Genomic DNA, 24,994 nt, shown 5'->3' with positions numbered 1-24,994 from the left:
GAATTTTATCTCTAGGGATGAATACAGTAGGGAATTTTATCTTCCTCTCTCTCTTTCTGCTCCTTCCTCACTTTGATCTGATTAATAGAATCAAGATTTTTATATTTTCTTTAGTTTTCTGATAATTGTAAGGTAATATGGTGCTATGAAAGATGCTAGATTGACAGCTCTGTCACCTTAGAACTGATCTGGAGTGAATTCACTGTTTAGTTATGGTGCATGTTCAGTGCGGGCAGTGACAGTGTGTACACTCTATGCTGTCCCATCAATGTGCTTGGATTTAGTCCTGAGGGAAGATGAGAGCTTCGTTCAGACTCAGGGACCAAGAGGCCCTTCCTCTCTGCTAAGATTGCCAAAGAAAAGGTTTTGGAGCTGGATTAAAAGAAGGAATCACAATTCCCTGACTAGATTTTTCAGTATTAGTAGAATGCTTGTTGTATGCAAAGCACGGGACTCTTGTTTCCACAACAATTATTTCCTTGTCAAAAGGCAGATTAACAGCTATGTGTGATTCACCTTCCTAACCTAAACCGGTAACTACAAGTAAACCTTCTCTTTCTCTCTCAGAAATACCAGCCCACCCTTGCACTGGTATATCCTGTGCATATCCTCTTGGCCCCTAGTCTCCACCCATCTCTATTAAATTCTATTCTGCCTGACCTGTCACTTCTGAGTTTAGCTCCCTTTCCAAACCTTTCTTGGCATAAATATAAACTAAGGAAATTCAGGAGTCTTGGAAACCTTATGGTATGACTACTAGAAAATTCTCTTATTGGTTATAATGGTTTAATGCTGGTAGCAGTGTTTCTCTCCCACATGGACTGACACTATACTTAGAACCATTGGCTAAGGTGCCAGCGTGGGGCAGCCAGAGTGTCCCCTACATAATAATCCATATCACACGTATTCTCACAAGCAAAACCATCTGGGTGCATTAAGGCCTGCTGTTCGGCCTAAAGAATAGCTGAGTAACTCCATAGCTGCAGTGTTTGGAGGGAATGTGATTCCAGACAGACTCCAGGAAGTCAACTGCTCCTCTTCATGGGTGGCCGATGAACAAAGCTCCTCAACAAAATAGCTTCTCCATCAAAATGTAGGCAGAAAATTCCTCTTACCGAGGTTAAAAAGTGAAGTGTGGAGGCTCAGTGCAATGTACAGAACAGCCACATGCAGTTTCATTCATGAGACCATAATAGATTTCTGTTTATTAACAACCTCTTGGTGGCCAACACGGCATTGCTATTACCCAGCAGTTGCTAATAAGCAGAAGGCTGGCTTGGGATGAAAGTGCTTTGATGTATTCTTCCTGGCTGCAGCCTTACAAACCTGACTGCACACAGGGCAGCACGGAGGGGGGGTGGAACCTGCTGCTGCTGTGCTCAGGTGCTTGGACTTTTTTGTAGTGAGTGGGGCCACTGGGGACCCATGGACTGCACTGAATATTGCCCTGTACTCTCCAGGGTTTGGGCCTTGCTTCCTTCCTTGTATGCAGCCCCGACCCACCCACCTCTGAAGCACATTGGAGTCTGGAGAATGCAGAGAGAGGGGAACCATACAGCTCTGACATGTGGGCTTCAGCCTCACCCCTTCCCTCTGGGTCTTCCCTGTGCTCAGACAGCTTGGCCAGGCTGCCTCCCCAGATGGAAGTGCCGGGATGGGCTCAGCACTGGCTGCAGGCAGGTTTGCGGCACTCCCACCAGGGAAGGCACATCCCAGCACTTCTTTCCCTGCCGGCAGCCTCACAAATCTGCCTGCAGCTGGAACCATTCTTTTAAAAAAACACACTAAGAAGTGGCATGCCATTGCCAATATCTGAATCCCATTACCATTGATATTAATGGGAGCGGACTGCAACTGGTGTGAATGTGACAGGGACTGGTCTGCCAACTTCTGTGCAAATCAGTCTTCTCAACCCTTATTAAGAGGGAAGCCAGCAGGGTATCAGGGCTATCTGAGGATGCATGCGGGTAGAACAATAAGGAAGAGTGGAAACTTGCTGATCCTCCACTGGTTTAAAGTTCTTGGGGGAACCTAATTTCAGAGGCATCTGTGACGCCTGCCTTTATGTAGCCCCAGTTTGCTCTCAGTTTGTTCCTTAGATCACCAGTGTCCCCTGTGTCCACACAGAGCTCAGATGTTGTTTAGAATCAGTGTCCCAGTGTTTACAGTAACATCATGCACTGTTCAGAGATCCCTGCCTATCCAGAATATATTGCACTGGATTTTAAAAGATTGTCCTAATGGTTAAATCACAGGCCTGACACTCCAGGTATTTTTACACTGCAGACAGACACCCACAGCTGGCCTGAGCCAACCAGCTCGGACGAAGGGAAGAAGGATGATCCAGGGAACTATAGGCCGGTCAGTCTTACCTCGGTTCCTGGAAAAATCATGGAAGGGATCCTTAAGGAGTCCATATTGAGGCACTTGGATGAGAGGAAAGTGATTAGGAATAGTCAGCATGGATTCACAAAGGGCAAGTCGTGCCTGACCAATCTGATTAGCTTCTATGATGAGGTAACTGGCTCGGTGGACATGGGGAAGTCAGTGGATGTTATATACCTTGACTTTAGCAAGGCTTTTGATACGGTCTCCCACAATATTCTTGCCAGCAAGTTAAGGGATTGTGGATTGGATAAATGGACGGTAAGATGGATAGAAAGATGACTAGAAGGCCGGGCCCAGTGGGTAGTGATCAATGGCTCGATGTCAGGATGGCGGTCGGTTTTTAGCGGAGTGCCCCAAGGTTCGGTTCTAGGACCGGTTTTGTTCAATATCTTTATTAATGATCTGGATGAGGGGATGGATTGCACCCTCAGCAAGTTTGCGGATGACACTAAGCTGGGGGGAGAGGTAGATACACTTAAGGGCAGAGATAGGGTACAGAATGACTTAGACAAATTGGAGGATTGGGCCAAAAGAAATCTGATGAGGTTCAACAAGGACAAGTGTAGAGTCCTGCACTTGGGACGGAAGAATCCCAAGCATAGTTACAAACTGGGGACCAACCGGTTAAGTAGTAGTTCTGCAGAAAAGGACCTGCGGGTTACAGTGGATGAGAAGCTAGATATGAGTCAACAGTGTGACCTTGTAGCCAAGAAGGCTAATGGCATATTAGGTTGCATTAAGAGGAGCATTGCCAACAGATCCAGAGATGTCATCATTCCCCTTTATTCGGCTTTGGTGAGGCCGCATCTGGAGTATTGTGTCCAGTTCTGGGCCCCCCACTACAAAAAGGATGTGGACGCATTGGAGAGGGTCCAGCGGAGGGCAACCAAAATGATTAGGGGGCTGGAGCATATGACTTATGAGGAGAGGCTGAGGGACTTGGGTCTGTTTAGTCTGCAGAAGCGAAGAGTGAGGGGGATTTGATAGCAGCCTTCAACTTCCTGAAGGGAAGTTCCAAAGAGGATGGAGAGAGGCTGTTGTCAGTAGTGACAGATGGCAGGTGAAAGGGCCCCCAGATCTCAGCCTGCATCCCAAGAAAATATCTACAATGCAATTAAATGGCCCTTTAACTTGAGCCCTGGGAGCCCAAGTCAGTTGGCATGGGACAGCCAGTGGTGTCTACTTGCAGTGTAGATGTACCCTTAGAAGACATGGGTTATATTCTTAGCTCTACCATACATTTCTTATGTGATCTTTGATGCCTTGACTTCCATTGTATGTTAAATGGGGATTGTAATACTGATCTATTTCTTAATGGTATTGAGGTTAAATTCATTGTTTGTAAAGTACTTGGAGTTTCTGAGCTGGGAGTTACTTTATCAGTGCAAAGCAGTAATAGTAGTAAAATGCAACAGCAACCATTAAGCTGAATAGCTCTGATTTTGTTGTTTTAAATCTAATCTTTAATGATCTCATTAAAAATTTAACTTAACCTGTGTAGATATTTACCTTGACTAGATTTTCTATCCAGTTGTAGCTGTGAGGTTAAAATCTTATTTAGAGGCAAATATGACAAGGTGCACTATAAGCAGCCAGATTTTATGCTGTTCTTTTCCAGTCCAGGAAAACAAACAGGTTATGTTGACAGTGTGCCAGAATGCACTGTAGTGTTGTCATTTCGTTTCCCTTATGGAGAGCAAAATGTTCACTATGCAGCTCTAATTTAGTTAGACAGTAAACTGCACATGCATCATACACATGGCTTCTTGCAGACACATCACTTGTATTTCTGCTTCTATCAGACAAAAATTATGAAATTTTGTAACTGTAAATAGTTTCTGAACCTAAAATAGTTCTAACCTGCAGGATCACTCTGAGAGCTCAACCCAGCCATCAAAAGTGACAATAGCTGTCATAATGGCCCAGCCTGTAGCATTCTAGCCTTTAGGCCAGAACCTTTTGGGGGCAGAGATGTCATTCTTAGAATAAGATATTTAAGGGGGCAGGTCTGTTCTGTTTATTGCCATTTACTTCTTAGATGGGAGCGAACGGTCCCTTAGTAGAAAACTGTACGAAAAGAGTATGGTTAATCCTGCAGCTCAGATCCAATCTTTTTCTCCTCCATCAATAAGTCAAGTTATAGTTAGAATGATCAGACATTTTTATAGAATCTTCCATCCCAAAAGATTCCAAAGAACTTTCCTGGCTTCAACTAGGTCACAGGCTGTATACAGGGAACACTTCCTCCACCAGTGAGGCATAACAGTACCAGATATCACCTGAGGATAAGAAATAATGAATACCTTATTCCAAATGCAGGTGGTAAAGCAGTGGGGGAATTTAGATAGGTAGAATGTAATTATCTGAGAGAGAATTTGGCCATGACTGTGAGGTTAACCCTTCTATATGTATCAGAACTATCATTAGATCCCATTTTTTAAGGGCTGTATCCCCTGTATCAGCACAGTGCTCTGTAATGCTATGCCGGAATGTTAGTCCAGTACTGACTGAGAATAGTGCCAGCTATTGAACGCTTCATATATCACCTGTGTGCTCTTTTTGGGGGAGGCCTCCCATCCAAGTACTGAGTCCATCCCATCCTGTTCACATTCTGAGACATGACAGGATCTGAGTACAAGGTGATATGGGCTGCTGGCCAAGTCTCTGTGTGAACTGGAGCTGAATGCATAATGGCTGCCGCTTTTGACTGTCACTAGGACCTGGTTAATTTAAAGTGCTTTTAAGGATACCCTAAAATATGAAAGATGTAAAATCAATAAACAGTCTAATCTTAAGTTGCTTCAGGCAGCACTGCTGTGGACTGTTCTTTTTTTACATTGTAACTCCATTGTCTTTTTTTTCCTTTGCTTTTCTTGAAAAATTCAAGAAAATGTGACTCTTGTCAAAGATACTAGATGAACAGTACTGGATAGTATAGTGGGAGCAGGAGTGAAGACACAAAGGACAATTGTTTTCATTTGTAGTGCGGCTATTTGACATCTGGTTTTCTACTGGTTTGAAAGGACCTCTCTTTTTGCTCACAATTAATTGTGACTGAAGTTTAGACATCTAAGTATCCAATTATATCTATAAAATATTACCAGCAGTTGTGTGCTTATAAATGATGGGTGCACGTTACTGAACATCTATTAAAATACGCAGTTTCAGTTATTTGAACATCTGTAGAGTCCCAAGTATATGATTATTTTTTTAGGTCCCAGCTATCAGGCTTCAGGATACAGCTTCAATGCATATGAATGGAGGAGTCCTAAGCAAAGAAGCAATTTGTCCCCTCCCAGTAGGCCACGAAACCATCCTTTTCATGACACAGGGCTGAGTGATGATGAATGGGACAGACCAATAGCAAGTGGGTAAGTCAAATGCAAAGTTATGTGAGATTTTCAACTGCAGCACAATTGCAGTGATTTTTCTTTAGAAAATGAGCACTGATCACCTTGAATGAAAATACCTTTTTATAACTCAGCTTTTCTCAGCTCCTCTTGTACTACTGGGATGCCACTTCATGCTGTATGAGATTTATTAGGGTAGATCAGTGACATTCATAAAAAAATACCCGGAAGCCGAAATCAAGGCTTGTAAGTAATGTGAGTTGCTGTGTATAAAAGGACATAGCATTAGGTGTTAATGTTAAAAAAAAAAAAAAAAAAAACTTGTGTGCTTTACTCGTGGTAGGCTTCAAATGGTAGAAAAGAAGTCTCCCTCCCTCTCCAGAAGGTGACCAAAAAAGCCTAAAAACAGGAAAAAAAGAAATGATGTTATCGCTTTCATCACTGGGGTTCAATCTAAGGACTCACTAGTGCTCAATGAGGCTCACTAGTGCTTAATCAGAAGGATGCAACAAGTGTAATAAGTGTGGAGTTTTAGGCACAGATCCGTGATGATATTTAAGACTCTTGCTCCCACTGAGTTCCTCAATTTCATTGACTGAGAATCTGAGCCTTAGTATTCTACATACCTACAGTGAAATAACTCATGGTTTTGAATTGTTTTACTTGGAGTTGTAATAGTCAGATTTCATCCATTCTAACTGAAGCTGTTCCACATGTGATAAGTGGCATTAAACTATAGAAATACCTTTCTTAATATTTCTACCAGCCAGCTAGTCAGACATCCAGTCCCAATGGTGAAGATCACAGACAGTTAATTCCATATTTGCATTCTGAAAAAGTGAAAAAGCAAGACGGTGACTACTGTGAGGCGTGAGCAAACAGTAGATCAGGCTTCTTGAACACTGGCTTCTGAGATTAAACATTTAGTAAAGCAGCCCCCCTCCTACCTTATTCTACTCTCCCAGTTGTTTTTAAATTAATAGCTTTCTTTTACCAAAAGAATCATATTTAGCCCCTTATCAAACTCATCCTTTGTTTCTTGGACCAGACGTAATTGTTGGTTTGATAAATCTACTGTTTGGGGGAGGGTTAAATACCAGGTTGAAAAATTAAATCATATATAAACAAGGAATCTGGGTAATAAAAATTCATATAACGTGTAGAAAATAAACAATATTTTCCAGCAGTCCTTTAAAAGCATAATCAATAAAATTATACTTCATACAAAAGCTATTTCCTAATGTGAAAATCCTCTGAGACCTGCAGCACAAATAAAAATAAAGATTATCTGAAGACAGCATCTAGAAGATGGACAATACCACTACAGATGGGATTCATAAATGGATCACCAGACTTTTCTGAGGGACTTGCCCATTCTTTCAGCCAATCAGAGGAAAGGATGGGGCTCTAGCCCCTCTCCGCTTCCAGCTAAAAGCTCTTTGTCTCTCCCCTGGGTAACACTAAAAGCTACTTTTTCTGCCTGCTTTGTATTGTGTAATGCAGCTGGGGAGAGGAGAGAGAACATGTGGCAAAACCACTGAAGAAAGTGGGAGCATTAGGGGCCATTTCAAAGAAACCACTCAAAGTAAGCTGCAATGGAAAGACCAGGGAGGTACCCAAGGAAAAATGGTGAGAGAGAGAGTGAGAATGAGGGGAAAGAGGTAGTAGAGTGGGAAGGGGAAAGGGTCAACCCCAGAGTGAGCAATAGTGAGTCAAACCAAACCAAAAGGAGACATTAGTTGCAGACATGAGGGCTTTTTGCCTACCCAAGGGAAATTTGTGGGTGGAAAAGCCTAATTACAAATATTTCATCGTGCCAATCAGTTATTAACTGTAAGCATGCCTAGTTCACTACCTTTAATTGAGATTTACAAGTGGTCCTGTGGCACCTTAGAGACTAACCAAAATATATAGAATCATGAGCTTTCATGGGCAAAATCCACTTCATCAGATTAATTGGAGTGGAAATAACAGAAACACATATACAGGCAGTCCCCGGGTTACATGGATCCGACTTACATCGGATCCCTACTTACAAACGGGGTGAGGCAACCCCGCACTAGCTGCTTCCCCCCAGCAGACATGGGAGACGGGAAGCTAGCACCCCCCCCCCCCCAGCAGACCAGAGAGATGCGAAGTGAGCCCCCCCCCCCCTTCCCCAGAAGACCAGGGAGACGCGGAGCGGCTTTTCTCAGCAGACACCTCAGCTTGAGAATAAAGGACTGAGGGAAGTGAGGTGTGGGAGAATAAAACTGAGCTCTGGAGAAATGTTTGGGTAGAGTTTCCCCTACAATATGTACCAGTTCCGACTTACATACAAATTCAACTTAAGAACAAACCTACAGTCCCTATCTTGTACGTAACCCGGGGACTGCCTGTGTGTATACATACAAATTCAACTTAAGAACAAACCTACAGTCCCTATCTTGTACGTAACCCGGGGACTGCCTCTGTGTGTGTGTGTGTGTGTGTGTGTGTGTGTGTGTGTGTGTGTGTGTGTGTGTGTGTATATATATATATAACAGCAGAAATAGTATCTGTCAATTGTAGGACTTGTGATTGTATATATATTTGGTTGGTCTCTAAGGTGCCACAGGACCACTCATAATCTTTAAAAACAAATACATCTACCTCTCCGAGATTTTTTTCATTGAGATGTCCCAGTTGCTACAAGAGAAAATTTACTTTTAATTGTTCTTAGATTCTACTTCTCATCCCGCCTTATAAAATACTACTCAAAATCCACCTCTTCTACAACCAGTCACCCTCTAGTAATTGCCAGTGTATGGAAGACTGACTGACCTTTTGCATCCTACTTACTCTCACCTTTTTATTGCAGTGCTTCCTCTTTTCAATCTAGACAGCTACTCAGAGTTCAGAGTCATGGGAATGTTTCCGTTAGAAATAGAAATGGATGGAATTTGGTGTTCTCTTTGGTGCAGTCATCTTGTTTATTTACAAGGCATGCATAAAGTCCTGGTTCTCTGAACACAGGAGAAATCAAGAACAAAAGGAGTTGTGTCTTAACTAACAGCCTTAAGCTTCTCTGCCCGTCATTGGACCCAAAAGCTCTCTCTAGCCTTTTCCAAAGTCACACTGTGCTGACAGGCTGCAGCTTGGCTCTCTTGCTTTTTGCCTCAGTATGTTTTCCCTTCTCTTTTAGAGCATGCCTTCACTGCACATTAAGGCCGGGCTCTGACTCATGTTTGAGCCCATGCAAATCCTCTGTCCACACACAAATCAGCCTGCTCAGGTCAGCAAGCAATTAAGAACTCATCCTGGGACCCTGCTGAGAGGGGTAGTCAGAACCAAAGTCCCATTATGAGACATGCCTAAGCTGTCATTTTGCAGTGTTGATGTAGCTCAAGCCACAGATCAAAATGGGAAGGTCTGGGTAGTGCAGTAGGGACATGTTAGCATGGCTCTGAGATCTGGGTTTAGCAATTGTACATGGAGGTTTACATTGAGTTGTGGACCAGGTCCATAAAGCAGTATAGATGTAGCCCTTTCCTCCCTCCCCCCCTTGCCAACACACACCCCTATAAAACACAACAAATGATCAGCAAAAGCCCTCCACCACTCAGTCCAAACACCTGGACAGATTCACAACCCCCTTTTGTCTTGAGTTATGGGGCTTCTGTTTAACTTTTCTTGACAGTCATGTTAATTGAAAAGTGCATTCACATCCTGTTTCGGAGGTTTGTGTTTGAAGCAATTGCCGGTATTGCTCAGCATAACACTGACTTTTTGTTGTTACAATTGGGGCTCGTCTACACTGGCCCCTTTTCCGGAAGGGGCATGTAAATTTCATGAGTCGTCGTAGGGAAATCCGCGGGGGATTTAAATATCCCCCGCGGCATTTAAATAAAAATGTCCGCCGCTTTTTTCCGGCTTTTAAAAAAGCCGGAAAAGAGCGTCTACACTGGCCCCGATCCTCCGGAAAAAGCGCCCTTTTCCGGAGGCTCTTATTCCTACTTCAAAGGTTCCTACTTCAAAGGGCACTTTTTCCGGAGGATCGGGGCCAGTGTAGACGCTCTTTTCCGGCTTTTTTAAAAGCCGGAAAAAAGCGGCGGACATTTTTATTTAAATGCCGCGGGGGATATTTAAATCCCCCGCGGATTTCCCTACTACGATAGGTGAAATTTACATGCCCCTTCCGGAAAAGGGGCCAGTGTAGACGTAGCCTTGCTGTGTGTGACACTTGTATGACTGATACATTGCAAAGCGAAGCCTGAATGTTGTTTGTATATTTGACTGAGTTTCCCTTTGCAAATCCAGCTTTTCAGGTGCCCCAGACAACACGGAGACTGACCAGGAGGAAAACTTCTGGTCTCAGGCACTGGAGGATTTAGAGACCTGTGGCCAGTCAGGAATTCTGAGGGAACTAGAGGTAGCACAATCTTTCCTATAGAGCTACAACAATTTTGTTTGTCTTACATTCATTTTCTGTTCTCTTTTCTGTTTTTCTTTACATTTTCATTAATCACACAAATTCATTTAAAAGCTTTAACCCCTTTCCACAGGACAAGGCTCACAGGCGTCTGTATTTGAGAAACATGACTCTCTTGGTACCTACCCTTTACGTTTATATGTTTGCTTGTGCAGCTTCCTCCCCTCCCCTGACAAAAGCTATTTTGTGTTATATTATGCAGCTGACTTAGGCAAACGTGATCACCTAAAAGCTTCCTGTCTTGTAGCTTCTGCTATGCGCTCTGCTAACACATGCATAATTTTGTGCAGAATTTTTAAGTGGCCAGAACTTTCCAGAAGCAGTGCATCCCGCTTTTTAGCGCCACCTTATGAAGTTTTTCTTAGCATGTTATAATTTGTCTCTGGTCTGTAACTTTCTCTGATTAAGATGAGCATAAAAGAAAAACATAAATTAAAATGTTTTTAGCAGGAATTTGTCACGCGGTGAATTAAGACAATAGCACAAGAAATGTTCATAGTAAAGAAAACTTATTGTGTACAACAAATGTTCACATTGCACTCTGAAATTAATTGCAAATCTGAACTCTATTAATTTTGTATCATATGATTTTGGTGGAAAAAGGAGGAAACAATAATCATGCATATTAATATAATTTCTATAAGTTCTTTAATGAGAAAAATTAAGAATATACTGAGAATTTTGAAGCTGTCGAATAGAAAATCTGAAAAATATTTTCTTTTATGTTCTTTTCAATTTCCTGAGCTACAAAACTGGCAGAATCTCATTTTCATTTTTATGTCATATAGAGTCCCTTAGCAACCACAAGGAATGTGAATGGCATAATTGGGTGAAACTTTTGCAGTTCTAAATGATTGTACATGCTCAGATTTATGGCTTCCATATTGCACGTACGGTTACTTTAATGTGATTTTGAAATAATTGTAATTGCAAGACAGAGAAATTAAGAGAAAAGTTAATGTCAGTTTAGTTTAATTCTGTGGTTATCTATGGCATGGTACCACAGGCTTCTTTTGCGATTTTCATTATTCAGAGCACAGTAAAAGGATATGAAAATAGATAACAGAAATGGATATTTCAACAGGTTGATGTTCTTACAGTTGTTACCATCAATTTACAAGTTTAAAAAATAAAATCAAAAGTGTAAGCTGAGCGCTTTACTGATATCACTATATTTAAGTCTGGCCAGCACAACTCTGAATCAACATCTGTCCCCATAACATTATAGAAGTAGAATTCCCAACAGAGAATGTCTTTTTGCATCAGGAGGTTAATCTGGGCTATGTTTCTTTTTAAAGTACCATCCCTATTCCTGTCGTTTTGATTCTCTTCTCATTGCTCATTTCAAGGTCGTCAGCCAAAGAGGAAGGTGAAATAACCTTTATCAAGTCCTCTTGCTGCTGCTCTTTTACAAGGGAGCATCATAAGTCACGCCTGAAGTGATGGGTAGCTGTTACAACTATAGAACTGTCACTTAATTAGGCAGTGTTGGTGCTGATGGGAACATGGACAGCACAGAATCCATCACAAGAACCAGTGGTACTACTCAAAAAAGTATCTGATTTTCTTCTCCATTCCCCATATTTGGGGAGGGCTATCTGCATCCTTATTCAAATCCCTGCTCTGGCAGTGGTTTCAGAAAGTGAAACTGAAAGTTTAAGGACAACTTTAACTAGACTTTAACATTCCACAACACAGAAGAAACCATTCCTCTTCTATATTGATCTTTGTCGATATCAAGCTGTTCTACCACAGGGCAGTAGAGGAAGGTTTACCTTTGATTTTAGATGATTCTGGTTTTCACTCTTTGTAACTCATCAGCAGTATTACCAATGAGAAGGTTACTGTTCCTGGAAGATGAAACAGACTATGTGAGAGAGAGCTTTGTATCTTTTCACATATGCCAGTCATACTGCAGAAAGTTAGTGCTACAGTATAATATATTCAGTTTCTTCTCAAGGACATCTATACTTAGTGCAAGATTGCTGCTCCAGAGGTCAATCTTCTGTCATTTGATTTAGCAGGTATAGTATAGACCCCTGAATTGAATGCTGAGGGCAGCTCCCCCTAGTGTCTGGTACTCCTCCTCCTGCGAGGAGTAAGGTAAGCCGATGGGAGTGTTTTCTCCCTTCTACCTCCCATTGTGTGGATGCCTCCACAGCTCAGCTTAAGGTTAGCCTGGAGTTGTATACCTTAAGCTGAGCTGCCTGGTCTAATATAGACCAGGCCTAAATGATCTATTCTGTGGCAGTGTCTAGTCACCATCAAATGCAGTGCTAGTTCCAGGGTTTCCTCCACACTTTTCTGGCTCATGTATTTTTCCTTGATATCTGCAGATGCCACAGTACTAAATGCCTTATTTTGTTCAAGTACTAAGGGAAAGCTAATGTTCCAGAATTTGGCTTTTATTTTATTTTAAAAATATTTTCAGTGTAAGTAAACAGTCGTACTGTTTTGTCTTCAGGATGGTTGGCTTCATAAAAATAACAGTTTTAATGCTTTCTTTGACATTTTGGTTGAAAATGTCATCTGAAAACCTTTTACTCACGGTTGGGTTTTTTTTAGTGACTTACAACCAGTTTGTATGTCTATCCTCCTGCCTTTTGCTGTGCCCTGAAGTGATTTTGTTTTGACAAGATATTACAGAATTGTGCCTAGTGTTATGAAATAACCCTTTCTTTAATCCAGGTTATAAATTAAAAAAAATCTGTTTGTTAATGCTGTAGGCAACAATTATGTCAGGAAGTACAATGAGCTTGAATAATGAAAATCCACAGCCTCGCAGTCAGTTGGGTCGACAAGCCAGTTTCCAGGAAAGAAGCAATGTGAGGCCACATTACAGCCAAGCTACCCGCAGTAACACACTGCCATCAGATGTGGGGAGAAAGTCTGTGGTTTTGAGAAAAATTAAACAAGAAATGAAAGAAATAATGTCACCAACGCCTGTTGAATTACACAAGGTCTGTAATTTTTCTTTTAGCAGTAATTCTTGCTTTGGATTAATGCATGAAGCATAGGGAATCTAATTATGTGGTGATATATTAAGTACTTTTCATAATGATGCCATAGATGGGCTTTTGGGTGAATATTTCTTCTTGCAAGCACCCTATAGATGTATTTTTATGGGGAAAAAAATGAATAAGATGCATTGTCATTTGCTGTTTGCTTTTAAAGCATATCCTCAGTGTATACTGCTCTTTTCCAAGGAGGATTTACTGATAATTTGATTTGACAACAATGATAATTTCTATGTTCTCAATGTTTTTATTAAGGCAAGAAAGTTTAATGTGCTGAAAATCGATTCCTTTTGCATAATATCTTGTGGCTCCCCTAGTTGCTTTGCAACATACTACTTTGTTTTAATCTTTTCCTTCTTCAGATTAACATACAGGCTGTATTTGATAGAAGACAAACTTGAAATCTGTAGAACAGGGTTAAACATACGCAATAGCCAACCAACACATTGGGATCCCTTTTCTCTGAGAGAGATAAAATAATCTTCAGTCTAGGAAATATGACTTATATAAAATAGTCTAGTTTTTCAGTTCCTGGGGACAGGCATTCATAGATGTGTCCCGTAGTAGAAAGGGAACTATGCAGCTGATGGCAATCTTAGGTAAAGCAGTGCAAAATATTCTTCAAATCTGCTCTGCTGAGCTTTAAATATGATTTGTCTATGAACTGCAACTTATGTTTACAGAAGTTTGTGAAACTTTGGTGGGAATCCAGTAACTCTCCTGCATCGCCATGCCCCATCAATTTTGGGATTATTCTTTCCCTTAAGAGACATCTAAGGTAAGGAGAGGTCTCCCTTGACAGAAGGAGCCCGTTAATGGAGGAATTTCATGAGAGGTTAAAAGCCAACAGTCTCAAATGTTTAAAGCTAATATGCATGTTGATTTGAATTTAATCTTTTGCACTGTATCCCCGATTTCAATTCCTTTACTAAACCCTGATGTCTCTCACAGTCCTAACACGCACCAGATTAAGTGTTCCCAGATAGCAGCTGCAAGTGGATCTGTTATTTTGGAAGATGAGTTAATTGCCACTGTAATGAATCATTGGGATCAGTTAGCTTAATACATGCTGAGTCCAGAAATCACTTGTTTCTCAGTTTGATGTGGAATGATGGATTTGTAAAAAAGCATAGTCTTCAAGAATTTTCATCTCTGTGTAGTTAAGGTCAGACGGAGAAGTTTTCCATCAAGCAAAAAGGCTATTTTCTTCTGTGGGGAATATAAACCTGGCTTTCAGCATCATGATAAAACAACCAACTCAGCATTCATTGAAAAGGAGGAGTCAGATTTCTTCTACTGGGTGTTCTGTTCCATTTGTTACCTCTCAGTCCCTGTCCCTTATCCTTTTCTCTATTCACATGCTATTTTTCTGTTATTTGTATTGCCATAACTCTGCAGCAATTGTTTTGTCGCCTTTCAGAAAACATTTATATTTTTCCATTCTTCACAGAAATAGTTAAGTTTCCTATTACTAGCTACCTCTTTGTTGTGGTTTCCTCACCCTACTCCTTCTCAAAACCTACAAGTCAGTCCCCCTCCTAAAATTTGTATCTTTGTATTTTTGTAAACATTTCTAAGGACTGGGTCCTGCAGTCTTGTCCATCCAAGCCAATGTCGGGCCTACTCAAAGCCATAGTCTTTACATCATGTGCTGTCCTTTTTTATTTTGTCACACTTGTCTCATTCTCTATCTTCTTTCCGAAGGGGTCATTCCAAAAGCAATGGACAGAGCCGTTGAATATAATTAGTAACAGTAAACTTAATAACAGTGAGGAGTTCTGTGACACCTTAGAGACTAACAAATATATAGGTTCATGAAAGTTTTCATGGCTCAAACCCACTTCATCAGGACTACTCATTGTTTCATCAGATGAGTATCTTAATAACGAACTAAACTGTGTATGGTAGACTAACTGGCCTGTGAACTGCATAGCCAAGGTTCACAAAAGAGGCTGTTGTCTTGGCTTGATGGAGCAGAGACCACCCCTTCCCCCAGCCACGACTGCAAGGAGGATCGTCCTCCTGCTATGGAGCAGTCTACCCTTCTGCTAAATAGCTCCTGTCTGGGGATGGTCCCTCACTCTTGACTAGTGAGCAAGTGAGTGGGCGTGCAGAGGCTCTCCTCAGGGCTGGTGACACCTCATCCCAGCAGATGCAAGCTGTGGGGAAAGGTGAACGCCTGGCAAGACAGAGCAGAGACAACTGGCAGTCAGGTGGTGGATGAGTGAGGCTGTGACAGTAGGGGGCTCCCTGTGCTGCCTCAATATGAGTAATATCTACACGTGCATGGGGTGGGAATGGCAGGCTGTTACCAATGGATTCTCCCACCCCTCCCATTAATTTCAATGTCAGCTGAAATTGACATTTAACAGCATCTATGGAATTAATTGAACCCTGCCAAGTCTCTGCATCCCCCAGACCCAATATTAATGCCTGCTTAAAGTCCCAGGCCTGGGTTTGAACTGAAGTATCTCTTCTAAAAAAAAATCTAGTTTTGATTTATAACCCAGGTCTACAATAGGAACTTATTCTGAAATAACCCCAACTTTGAATTTATAAGTGGTGCGTCCACCCTACCAAGCCTGTCATTTCAAACGGGCCGCAGAATTCAAACTCTGTACTCCTGCTTTTCATGAGGCATAACACTAATTCGGAAATAGTAATTTCAAGATAACATTAGTGCAGATGCTCCGGTGCTGCTAATTCAAATTTACTGGCTCCAGGAGGCCTCCCATAGCTCCCCAGAGTGCTTCCTGGGGTTCTAAGTCCAAAGTAGCACATCTACATTAACAGAGCCTGCCTCAGACTAATTTTGATGCTTCCCCGTAGTGAGGACACGCTAGTTCGAATTTGTTAAACTGGGAGTTCTTAAATCAAATTTTAGTAATTCTGAAATAGTTTCCTAGTGTAGACATGACCTAAGTGTCCAGGGATGGAGAATCCACCACAACCCTTGTGGATTCTCCAGAGATTAACCATCTTTATTGTTAAAAAACTGCTCCTTATTTCTAGTTTGAATTTGTCCAGCTTCACCTTCTAGTCAGTGGTTCATGTTATGCCTGTATTGGCTACATTGAAGAACATTCTATTAACAAACTTCTGTTGCCCATGTGCGTCCTTACAGACTGTGATCAAGTCACCCTTTAACCCTGTCTTTAATCTGAAACGTAGTCTGTTTATTTTATCAGTGACTTCTATGTCTTCCAATCCTTTAATCCTTCATACGGGAAGTCGCAAGCATCAAACATTAAAGAGGGACCAATAAAGAAACAGACTGAGATAAGGAGCTTTCCCCTACTGAGTGAATACCTGAATGGCACAGGATTTAGTTTTTTTATTTGTTGTTTTGTTTTCCTTTTATCACCACACACTGTACCTTCTTTACACAGAAGGCCTCTGCAGAGGACTGAAAGTCCACTTCAAAATATTTAAAACGTGTTGATGGGATGGCCTAGAGCCTTCCTGAGTCGACACTACAAGCTCTTTCTGCCCATGAACTCACAGAGTTTGCTCTGATTCCTTCCAGACTAGGTTCACCTGATCCCTCCACAAGGCACATTTTAATCTATCTGTAAGAGATCATCTGGGTACCTGAAGACCTAGAATTGTGGGAGTCGCTGAACTATAGAAAGATATAAGATGGTTGAAAATTAAAGCCAGAACACATTTAAATTTGGGGAAAGGAACCATTTTTAATCAGGAGGAGGACTGTTCATTGAAATAAACTAACAAGGGTAGTGGTGGATTCTCCATCTTTTGAAACCTTCAAATCAAGATGGATACCTGTCACGAAGGTGTTCTTTAGTCAAGCATGCTATTGAGCTTCATACAGGGCAGATGCATGGAATTCTACAATCCATGTTATACCAGTCACAGATGACCTAATAGTCCCTCTTCTGGCCTTAAAATCCATGAAATGAAAAATTATAGCACCAGTTGACCATACTGCCTTTATTTTAGGCATGTTTTAACATCCCATTAAGGTAAACAGGACTTAAATATGTGCTTCAGTATTTTTGTAGGGGCCTAAAACACCAGCAGCCATATTAGATTAAAATAACAAAATAAAAATCTCGCTCTTCCATCCCTAATTAAAAAGATACTGTCAATGTGCCACTCCCTGTTTTGTCAATTGCTACACCTTATATCTGTGTGGAAGATTTGGAGGCAGGGGTGTTGCTCATCAGTTAACTAACTCGTTTAGCTTTAATCAATCAAATCAACACATGAAATTGGTTCTTCTACAGGTCTAAACCTCAAAACAGTCCATTTTTGTTAGAAGGAATGTACATTTTACCTGTTCTTTGGCTATTTTGATATAGTGAGATTGTCCTGCTAGCACAGGGGTGGGCAAGATGCGGCCTGTGGACTGGATCTGGCCCGCCAAGCCACCAGATCCAGCCCACAGCCCACCTCACTGGGACTCTCAGGCACAGAACGGCTCCACACTACTTTAAGCGGCTGACTGCTCCATGCGGCCTCTGATGCTACATGCTTATAGCACCAGTGTAAAGGGTCCTGTCGACCCGATGGCCACCTCAGTTTCTTCTTATTCTTGGACTCCAGTAAAAGAGAACAGGGGATTTGGGAATGGACACGTGCAACACATCTTGAAGAACCAGTGTTACAGAAAGGTTAATAACCTTTATTCTTCCTTGAGTGCTTTAGTTCCATTCCAATGTAGTTGACTACCAAGCAAGTATACAAGAGATGGGTTTGCAATTAAAACTGTGTGGCTGAAATTAGCATCCTCTCTGGCCGCCAGTGTGATGACATAGTGTGTTGAACCTGTGCACCGAAGGCCAGGTTCCTGCCCTGGAAATGGACGGAATAGAGGTGTGAGCTAGGAAGTTGGCCAAGTCGGCCATCTTCTGTCCATTTCCAGTTACCTGGAGGGGTAATGCTGGCCAGCTCGTAACACACATGGACACATGATACAATTCAGGATGAAATCTGGGTGGAGCCGAGAAGGAGCTGGGTTGATGTGAAGCAGTTTCGTTCTTTGTGTATAGAATGTTGGATACATCTAACATCCACAGAATGTAGGCGCCGCTCCTCTGTTAACAGGCAACTGAGGGTATGTCTTGACTGCATCCCTCTGTCGGCAGAGAGATGCAGAGTAGGCAGGTCGACATAGCAAATGAAGGGGGATTTAAATATCCCGTGCTTAATTTGCATAAAAATGGATAATCTTTCCCCTTGTCTAAAAAGACCAGATGGGCTGTCAACCCAGGGATGGAATGTTGAAATGGCTGCTAAGTGGACCTTGACTGAAGACACAGCCAGTTAATGTTATTTCAGAAGCAAAAGCTACTCCAATATGAATTATAATGATTCCATGGGCGGAACTCTCCAATGGGAGGACCAGATGGAGAATCACTTCTATTTTGCAAAGTAAATGGTCCTGATGGAGAATATTCTGCTGCCTAGTAGTACTCTACAGACTTTTTCCTCGCACGCATGCTCCTCAAGAGTCAGCTATGGAGCTTACAAGATGTCATGTGAAGAGAGCTGATGTTTGGGTACAGTAGCCAACCAGGATTTCAGAAGATCAGGTCTGAGCATAGCAGCAGCAGGAGCAGTCTCTCTACTAAGAGGCATAAGAGGATAATGAACCGATACTGCCTGGGCATGCCAAGGCTATGAGAATGATCCATGCTCAGTCCCACTTGATCCTCAAAAACTTGTGTCTTATCGGGTTAGGAGGAAAGGCGTACTACAGGTGATCTATCCGTAAGAGACCATGGGCTGTGGCCTCACAGGGAGCAAAACTGGTGACATTTCATGTTCTGAGTGACAAATAGGTCTACAAATGTGGACCCCCACTTTTCAGGGATGTTCCTTGCCACCTCCAACCAAAGGGACCATTTGTGATGAGAAGAGAAGAACTTGCTAAGGTGTTATGCCATTTGGTTCAGAGCTCCTGAGAGGTATTGAAACCTTGAGCTGGACTGAACACATTGTGCAGAATTCCCATAGCTGGATTGCTTCCCAGCAAAGGAGGGAGGATCAAGCTCTTCCATGACTGTTGCGTTATATGTTGTGACATGGCAGTTGGGTTGTCTGTAAGAACTGAAACAACTTTGTTTGAAATGTGGGCAGTAACCCTTGGCAGGCCAGGCAGATTGCCCTGAGCTTTCTGACACGCTACTGAAGAGAGCTTTTCTGAGGATCGTATGCCCTGAGTCCTGAAAGTCCCAAAGTGGGCTCTCTAGCCCAATGCTGACACATTAGAGATAAGAGCCATCAATGGTTGGGGACTGCAAAAAGGGCACCCCTCATCGACCATACAGTCCTGAGTCAAACGAGGACTTAAGCAGGGTTGGTGAATGCCAATCCAGATGTTGCAGCAAAGGTGAATATACAGTGGCCAGCCAAGCTTGGAGAGACCAGAGAAGCAGTCTCATGTATTGCACTCTTTAAGTGCATAATGTTATATGATCCAGAAGATTCAGACATTTTTGAGCTGCTGTGGTTAGATGAGTCAGGGGGGTCCTTTTCAAGATCCTTGCCCTGGAAACTACAGAAGAACATAGAACTGAATGTTAATGCAATAGTGTTTAAAAAGTTAGGAATTTCTATTGCTTTACACCTGACTTTTCTATGAGGACCCTAAAAACAGTCTTTGTTAACAAGACTCAGTCCCAGCAACCCAAACTACAAATCTCTTCCCCACAAGAAAGTTATACAGATCCACCTGAGAAAAGTAGGAGCTCTGCAACCCAAATGCTTTTTCCTGTGTGCAAACCTGAAGCTTAAAATGCAAGCTCAGCTAATATTGTGGCCTCTTACATTAATCACTCTCACTGGATTTCTTGAAGCTAATTGTAGAGAGAGAGTTTTAGACTATCAAAACAAATGACCTTGGAAGTCAGAGAATAGGATGATAGAGAAACTAAACAGATAAACTAGAAAAAATGTCCCAGAAGAAAAGATTAAAAAAAGCTAACAAAGGAATTCAGGATTACTACTGAAGTATAGAATATTAATATGTTTTTGTAACAGTTTTACAAAAAAAGAAGACTTTGCAAGTAACAGAATGAGGAGCAATGGTGTCAAGTTGCAATGGGGAAATCAGGAAAAACTGCTTCACTAGGAGGGTGGCAAAGCACTGGAATGGGTTGCCTAGGGAGGTGGTAGAATCTCCATCTTTAGAGGTTTTTAAGGCCAGGCATGACAAAGCCCTGATTGGCATGATTTAGTTGGGGTTAGTCCTGCTTTGAAAGGGGGCTTAGACTAGATCTCCTGAGATCTCTTACAACTTTGATCTTCTAAGATTTTTTTAAATAACATTCCAAATTAGAAATGCAAAATAGGCAAATTATCATTCTAGTATGAAATAAACTGAGGGGGAAAGACCTATGATAGTTTATAGCAGCACAGAAATATCATTTGCTTTTGTTATTTCTAAATTATTTCAACAGGTAACTTTGTACAAGGAGTCAGATGTAGAGGATTTTGGATTCAGTGTCTCAGATGGTTTATTGGAAAAAGGTGTATATGTTAAAAACATTCGGCCAACTGGCCCTGGGGATCTAGGTGGTTTGAAGCCATATGACAGACTTTTACAGGTAAAATTATCTGTACTTTGTATATGGTTTACTTTGTAAAAGATGTATGTGATAAATGTTGTATGGGACTTGTATATAAAATGTACACATGATGGTATAATAGAATATAATGTTTTTGTTATTTGTTTGGAATACCGCACTACCCATACTCTGCTTATACTAAGTCTTAGGAAGTAAGTGCAAACTTTTAGCTTTTAAACATGTTTATTGGTACAATATTTTGTATCTCTCTGAGTGTAAAGGCTTGTCTCAGTTATTCTGCATCATAGAAACAAATCATTCATTCGTCCAAGTGAGAAAGTTAGTACCAACTAATATTTTTTTTACACTGTAAAAATGTTTAGCTAGATTTTCTATAAAGCCAAATTAACACATTTTATAAAATCAGATACTTCAACACAACGTCGTAAACAAATGCTCCCTGACAAATTTTTGTTCCTCTTCAGTTTGTGATGCTCATTATTCTAGAGATATTGCTGTCTGTGACCTAGGAATTTAGTTTTAAACTACAGTCTAAAATTGGTTGGGGGAAATTAAAACATTTTACAGGCAGTCCCTGGGTTACGTACAAGATAGGGACTGTAGGTTTGTTCTTAAGTTGAATCTGTATGTAAGTCGGAACTGGCGTCAGCCGCTGCTGAAACTGATCAGTTTCAACCGCGGCTGAATCTGGACACCAGTTCTGACTTACATACAGATTCAACTTAAGAACGCCAGGCGTCCCCAAGTCAGCTGCTGCTGAAACTGATCAGCGGCTGATTCCAGGAAGCCCGGGGCAGAGCAACTCTGCCTCGGGCTTCCTGTAGTCAGCCGCTGGTCAGTTTCAGCAGCGGCTGACTTGGGGACGCCTGGGGCAGAGCAGCTGGGGTGCTGCTGGGTTGCTCCAGTAGCGCGGCTCCTCGGCGCTACTGGAGTAACCCAGCAGCACCCCAGCTGCTCTGCCCCAGGCATCCTGATTCAGCCGCTGCTGAAACTGACCAGCAGCAGCTGAATCAGGACGCCTGGGGCAGAGCAGCTGGGGTGCTGCCGGGTTGGTCCAAGAAAAGCCTGGTCTGCTGGGGGGGGGGCACTAGCTGCACCCCCCCTCCCAGCAGACAAGGGAGACAGGGGTGGCGGGACCGCCCAAGTCCTCCACGGCTTTGCTCCGTCTCCCTGGTCTGCTGACCTGGGAGACGTGGAGCAAAGCCACAGAGCACGCGGGCAGCGGGACAGTCCAGGCGCACCGCAGCTGTCCCACTGTGGGCGTGCTCCAAGGCTTTGCTCCCCGTCTCCCTGCAGACCAGGGAGACGGGGACCAGCTTTTCTCGCCCCGGAGGATGGGGGCGGCAGACCGCGGCGCATCTGGGCGTCCCGCCGCTCCCGTCCTCCGGGGCGAGAAAATCCCCGTTCGTAACTGCGGATCCGATATAAGTCGGATCCGTGTAACTCGGGGACTGCCTGTATAGTGAAAGTGGCAAAAGAGAAGGGTTTTTTATGTATTCAGACACACTTCTGAGAATACCTTAAGGGGAATTAAATATTAGAAGTAGTAGTTACTTTTGTGTGACTTATTTCTTACTTGAAATAAGTTTACTAAATAAATGTATTTAATAATCTTTAACTACAATATAGTAAACACTGATTAGAAAAAAGTTATTTCTGTTCTCCTTAAGCCATGTTGCATTTTCTGTATTCTGTGTACTTTATCTTGGAGGCCACTAACATATTCCAGTCATATTTTAGATAACGTGTTTCTTAGGTATTTGTTGCATTGCTTTCTTTGATACATCTAAACCAACATTTTTACCTTTCAGGTAAATCATGTTCGTACCAGAGATTTTGACTGTTGTCTAGTTGTGCCTCTCATAGCAGAATCTGGCAATAAACTGGAACTGGTTATTAGCAGAAACCCACTAGCTTCTCAGAAGGTGACATCAGATCAACAGACTTTAACAGGTGGGGAATGGAATGACCAAAGTAACGCCTTCCTTCAACACACTGGACATACAACTAGTGTGACAACACGAGACCCTACAAACACAATATAGCAACAAGTTATTTTAGTGGGACACTTAGACAATATATGGTGCTAAAATCCCTTTTAAGATTTGTGTGATACTTGTGGCACAGATGTCATGTGGCATTATAAAGCACAGAGGGTTTGACTATCCCTCTCAAGGCTCTGTTACTTCATGATTACTTTAAAAACAGTTTGGTTTTGTGGTGGCCATTGAATAGTGCCATTCCAAACTAAGCCTAATGTCATAGAATTCACAATAATACTGAGTAAAGAAAATGGCTAATGGCCTTATTTTTTCCCCCCTGAAGAAATAGCTGAGGGGTCCTTTAAAAGAGACTGAATTGCTCCTTACTGTCTTAACAGCATCATTGGAATATCTTTTTCCACAGGTGTCTGGATTTGGGAGTTTTTAATACATTTTTAAGCTAGCTGGTTTCTGAGGGAGGGAATCATGAGATTGGGGTATGCTGCCTCCAGAAGATTTTACATTGACTGTTGTAGTGTTTTGTGAACCGTTGTGATGCAGTTGGAGGGGCACAGCCATCACACTAAGTGCTGTTCAAGTGTTTTAGCAAAGATGCAAGTAGGAAGCGGCAGTGCATGGTGGTAAAATTTACTGCCCAACTGTACTACAGTTTTATTAGAAATTACGTTGTTCCCTATGCAATGGAAGCACTAGATGGATGTGTCTTGAAACTGTAAGATTCATTTTAAGCAGAGATGTTTTAGGTAGTGGAAAACTTCTAATGGATTACTAAATAAAACTGAAATGAGTTATTTAAAAATCAAATTAAAAAGACTTTTTTTAAATCATTCAAGTGGAAGTTTTTATAGTATATCAACTACTAGCAGCAACAGAATACATTGTAATGTAAAATCTATTCAAATTAAAATGATTCATACAAGGACATACAACTCTAAACTTTTATTTACTAACAACAGTTTCTTGAGGATTGTTAAAGATTTATGAAGTCCATTTAAAAAGGCTTTGTTTTCAGCTCTCATATTTATCCTTACAGGTTTTTAGACATTTGAATTGTAAATACATTTTACAGATATATTGCAAAAATTCTTTCCTTCCCCTTCCCCTTCCCCCACTTGAAGCAATAAAATACTGCCAGTTGCTTTTAATGCTCACCAGCAGCTGCTTTGATTTGTTCCAGTATTCAAGTTGTCCTTGGTAATTATTGTTATTTGGTGAATATAAAGATATTGAATTTGTATATTAATTGTAGAGTCTTCATATCTGATCAATTAACTTTACAACCAGATTTGTTTTGGGTCAATATAAATTGTTTAAGAAAACTTTCTCCCATGCTGTTTTCCTTTATATGAACAAACTCACCTGCCCTGCACACAGAAGCGTAATGTTTCCTTCATGTTTCAGCACTGCCAGAGAAGATCAGTCAATATGAAATTTAACTCAAAGTAATGTAAAAACAAAAAGTTCATGATTCACGTAAATATGTATTTTTATTTGTAAGAAATAAGTATTAAACTGTAAAGTATTTTTGTACAAATTTAATACTTTAATAGCATGATATTTATTGTCTATGTATGGATTTTGGGAACTCAAACTTGCAAATATTTGTATGGAAAAAACTGTATAAAATGGAATAAACAGTGATTTAAAGACAATATTCTTAATGAGATGGTATTTACATATATTGGACAGCAGAAAAAGCAGTTAAATAGCATATTTACAAACTATTACAGATATTTCACCATCTTTTTTATATAAAAATTAATATCAAGTATTTCTACCACAAGTGTAGCTAGGACAAGAAATGCAAGTCTCTTTAGTTAAATACTGGGATTTTAAATCATCTATACTGAAATATGCAAAGTATTATTCCAGAACCTAGGAGTTTCAGCCATCATTGTGCTAGGCAAATATAAGCCATCCAAATTTCATTATGTATTAGTCAGTCAAATGTTTAAATAATTGTCGTATTTTTCCTATTTGGGTATCTCCGAGTGCATCAAGTCAAGTAATTATCCAGGAATTCACAACTGGCACTTGCCCACACTTTAAAAGCCCTATATTTTTTCTCTCCCATGTGCCGAACTCCCATCAAATGTTTTGTTCACAGTGCCTTACAAAATTTGGACACATTTTGAACGTTAAATAAATTGTCACATTAACTGCAGTAAAGAGCAGGTTCATGAAGTTGAAACTTTCTTTCTGCACACATAGAATGCAAAGGGAAAATCATTTT

At 41.3% G+C, this 24,994-nt stretch overlaps 1 protein-coding gene across 17 annotated transcripts in view; it reads left to right on the top strand.

The window, feature by feature from the left end:
* Positions 1 to 24,087, top strand: part of GRIP1 (glutamate receptor interacting protein 1) — a 511,591-nt gene extending 487,504 nt beyond the window's left edge. For 12 of the 17 annotated variants that reach the window (XM_075931263.1, XM_075931307.1, XM_075931276.1 and 9 more), the window contains 6 exons: positions 5,603 to 5,759; positions 10,017 to 10,128; positions 10,262 to 10,306; positions 12,915 to 13,148; positions 20,630 to 20,776; positions 22,570 to 24,087. In XM_075931263.1, coding sequence (XP_075787378.1) covers positions 5,603 to 5,759; positions 10,017 to 10,128; positions 10,262 to 10,306; positions 12,915 to 13,148; positions 20,630 to 20,776; positions 22,570 to 22,803 — 929 coding nt within the window. In that variant the 3' untranslated portion in view covers positions 22,804 to 24,087. The remainder of the gene's footprint in view (positions 1 to 5,602; positions 5,760 to 10,016; positions 10,129 to 10,261; positions 10,307 to 12,914; positions 13,149 to 20,629; positions 20,777 to 22,569) is intronic. The other 5 variants (XM_075931253.1, XM_075931322.1, XM_075931316.1 and 2 more) reach the window with 1 other exon arrangement.
* The last annotated feature ends 907 nt before the right edge of the window (positions 24,088 to 24,994 follow it).

Source organism: Pelodiscus sinensis, chromosome 1, assembly GCF_049634645.1.
Source record: "Pelodiscus sinensis isolate JC-2024 chromosome 1, ASM4963464v1, whole genome shotgun sequence".
NCBI lineage: Eukaryota > Metazoa > Chordata > Testudines > Trionychidae > Pelodiscus > Pelodiscus sinensis.
This window is presented reverse-complemented; position numbering and strand designations above follow the sequence as displayed.